Source organism: Sesamum indicum, linkage group LG4 (genome assembly GCF_026168435.1).
Source record: "Sesamum indicum cultivar Baizhima isolate 11 linkage group LG4, ASM2616843v1, whole genome shotgun sequence".
Classification (NCBI taxonomy): domain Eukaryota; kingdom Viridiplantae; phylum Streptophyta; class Magnoliopsida; order Lamiales; family Pedaliaceae; genus Sesamum; species Sesamum indicum.
The window spans coordinates 15,457,838-15,461,220 of NC_142660.1; the positions used below are offsets into that span (position 1 = coordinate 15,457,838).

At 38.8% G+C, this 3,383-nt stretch overlaps 1 protein-coding gene across 1 annotated transcript; it reads left to right on the forward strand.

Moving 5' to 3' along the window:
- Positions 1–711: 711 nt before the first annotated feature.
- LOC105160979 (HXXXD-type acyl-transferase family protein) lies at positions 712–2,292 on the forward strand. Its single transcript, XM_011078527.3, has one exon. The coding sequence runs from the start codon at positions 893–895 to the stop codon at positions 2,183–2,185; it is 1,293 nt and encodes a 430-aa protein (XP_011076829.2). The 5' UTR covers positions 712–892; the 3' UTR covers positions 2,186–2,292.
- The last annotated feature ends 1,091 nt before the right edge of the window (positions 2,293–3,383 follow it).

Sequence of the window (3,383 nt, forward strand, 5' to 3'; positions counted from 1 at the left end):
AAGAAAGGTTCAAGAGAATTCGAAATACAAATAATATTAAATAATAAAACAAATATTGTGATATCAAAACTAAAAAAAGAAACAATACAAAAAATATCACCGTTCAGGCCTACGAACTCGTTGAACACAAAAATACTTTCAATCCTATCCTGAAATTCAACTATGAATTACTCTTCGAAAAGGAATATCTGAGAAATTGTTAAAATATTAATACTAAATAACTCTTCTATCTTATAATTTGAGCATTTTTATTAAACAACCATTCAATATATATGTACATACTTGAACTTATATACTATTTATAATGGACATGAATGGAATATAGAAAAACTATTTAAATAAATTAACTTATTACTGATCATAAATAAAGTGGTTATCTTGTAAGAAAGTTCAGTCGTATCTTTCTTTGTTAGAATACAGAATATAATCTAATACCTGGCGCCAGAACTCGCTTGAACACTAACACATTAAAGTTCATACACAGCAAACCACACCAGCATCAGATGTGCCGCCCCTCAGTCGATGACTTATTTTCCACCAACTTTTACACTAAGCTCCAACAGACACAAAGCAAAATCCGACCTGTTTTACATATATTATTACATTTGTTTTCTTTATAATCCATTTCCCCCCATAAAGTCATGCCTGCAGAATCTTGCACAAATCTTTCACAGTACAGAGTGTACATGAGAAAAAGAGAACCCTCACCCCCCCCCCCAAACCCCCCATCACTCTCATCGACCGCCCCTTTCCCTGTCTCTTTATATCGCCCAATAATGCACCCTTTCAACCTCAATTCTCCCCCACCCCACCCCACCCTCCATATATAAATATATATGTAAGTACATGTGTGTATATATTCGCCGTGAGGAAAAGGTTGCAGTAAATTAAAATGTCAAGCTCTTTGCATGTAAACGACGCTGTTTTGATCACCCCTTCAGAGCCAACTCCAAACCACATTCTCCAGCTCTCTGCTTTGGACTCCCAGCTTTTCGTGCGGTTCACCTTCGAGTATTTGCTTGTTTACAAACCACGCCACGGGCTGGATAGAGCAGCCACCACCGAGAATGTGAAGTCGGCCTTGGGCCGGGCCCTCGTGCCTTACTACCCTCTAGCTGGGAGGGTGAGAAACCGGGTTGACGGGCTGGGCCTGGAAGTCGTCTGCCGAGGTCAAGGCGCGGTGTTCATAGACGCCATCTCGGACTCCACCGTCTCCGAATTCGACGGAGCCCCCAGGCGTAGGGCACAGTGGAGGAAGTTCTTGTCCCTACACGTGGCTGATGTCCTCATGGGGGCCCCACCACTTGTTGTGCAGCTGACGTGGCTCTCGGATGGGGGCGCCACGCTAGGAGTTGGGTTTAACCACTGCTTGTGCGACGGCATTGGCAGCGGCGAGTTCCTCAACTCGTTCGCGGAGTTAGCCATCGGAAAGCGCGGTTTCAATGAGCTGAGCCCGAAACCGATGTGGGGTCGTCACCTCTTGAACCCGGCTGCATTCGGGTCGACTCGTGGTAACCCACTGAGTCATCCAGAGTTCAAAAGCGTACCCGATCTCTGTGGGTTCAGTTCTCGTTTTGTTCGAGAAAGATTGACTCCTACTTCAGTCACGTTCGACGAAAATTTGCTAAAAGAATTAAAGAAGAGGACGAAATTTCCATGCACGTCGTTCGAAGCGCTCTCGGCGCACGTGTGGAGGAGCTGGGCGCGAGCACTCAACCTACCGTCCAATCAAATAATAAAGCTCGTTTTCAGCGTAAACATACGCAAACGAATAGAGTCGAGCCTGCCCAATGGCTACTACGGCAACGCATTCGTTTTAGGATGCGTGCAGATATGCGTTAGAGACTTGAACGTAAAGGGCTTGGGATACGCGGTGGAATTGGTGCGTAGGGCTAAGGAAAGAGTGGGGGAGGAGTACGTGAAAGAGGTGGTGGAATTGGTGAGTTCGAGCCCGACGAGTGTTGACTCGACAGGGGTGTTGATCATGACGCAATGGTCAAGGCTGGGGCTGGAGAGCGTGGATTTTGGGATGGGAAGGCCGGTCCAGGTGGGACCGGTTTGCTGCGACAAGTACTGCATATTGTTGCCGGTATGTAATGCGGCAAATTCGGTGAAAGTCAACTTAGCGGTCCCATCTAGTGCAGTAGATCTGTACTTGTATTTTTTGAGTAACATTTGTGCTTGATGACCATTTGATTCTAATGTTCTATGTGGAATCAAATAGAAGAAAAAAAGAATTTTTCCAAAATAAAAAATAAAGAAAAAAGAAAAATAAAACAAAACTTTGCTTTACTTTAATGTTTTATTTTTTATTTAATAAAAGTTTAATCTTTGATAAATATATAAAAAATAATTATAAACAGAGAAGTAGCTACCTAAATTGGCATTATAACACAATCATCTGAGAAAATAATTCTCAAACATGAAAAAGCTACATATATATCTGCTTTATGGTTTTGATATTTTGAGTCAAAAAGGAACGAAACCTTTATGGTTTACTCACATGCACAGTGGGCTCTCAGGTCCACTTCCAGTCCAGGTCGAGGAATTGGCCGCCCGAGTCCATTTGGCCCAAATGTCATTAGTTGGGTTCAGAATGATGATGAATTATTTCCAGTTAGAACATTTATAAATAAGGAATAATTACCATATTACACAATTTTCTTCTAAAATTTGATATAATTATACGTACTTCTTTAAGGACAATATTGGTATAAAAAAATGGAATTAAGCGAGAACAGAATAAATTTAGGAATTAAATAAGAATGAAAAATGAATCATATTGGAATATTAATCCTATGATTGGTGTACACAAGAAATTAGAACACACTAACATTCAACGAATCGCTATTAAAGCATATAAAAACCAACATTGATGGACGCGAACCTAGTCATGGGGTATCAATTTCGTTAACTAAACTAAACCTCGTTGATATATATATCATTATATGCTCCATTTCTCTTTATAATATAGTTTTATTTAATTATGTGATGTAGTTAAATGTGAATTTATTGTTTTCACATGAAAGTATAGCATATAAATAGGAAATGTGAAAAATAAAACACATAATGCCTGCATTTATATATAAAAATAGTATCACGTTTAAATTGACGCCTTTATAATTTTGGACAAAAACATCTATCCAAGTTGATAAATTATTAAATTGATGAAAATCAATTAAAATTCTGATCGCATTATTGACTTTATCCATAATAATGGCATTCATCCAATAATTGCCGTGATTCCATTAGCGTTTTATTTGAATTTTGTATTCAATTGCCTAAATATATCTTTTTGGATCCTGAATTATAATTTTACATATTTTTTTAAAATTTTTAAATTTTTTTTAATTATAAAATCTGTCCAATATCAGATTGTAAAT

What these genes read in the sequence shown, in the direction of transcription:
- LOC105160979 (XM_011078527.3), top strand. Translation starts at nt 893, where the DNA reads ATGTCAAGCTCTTTGCATGTAAACGACGCTGTTTTGATCACCCCTTCA.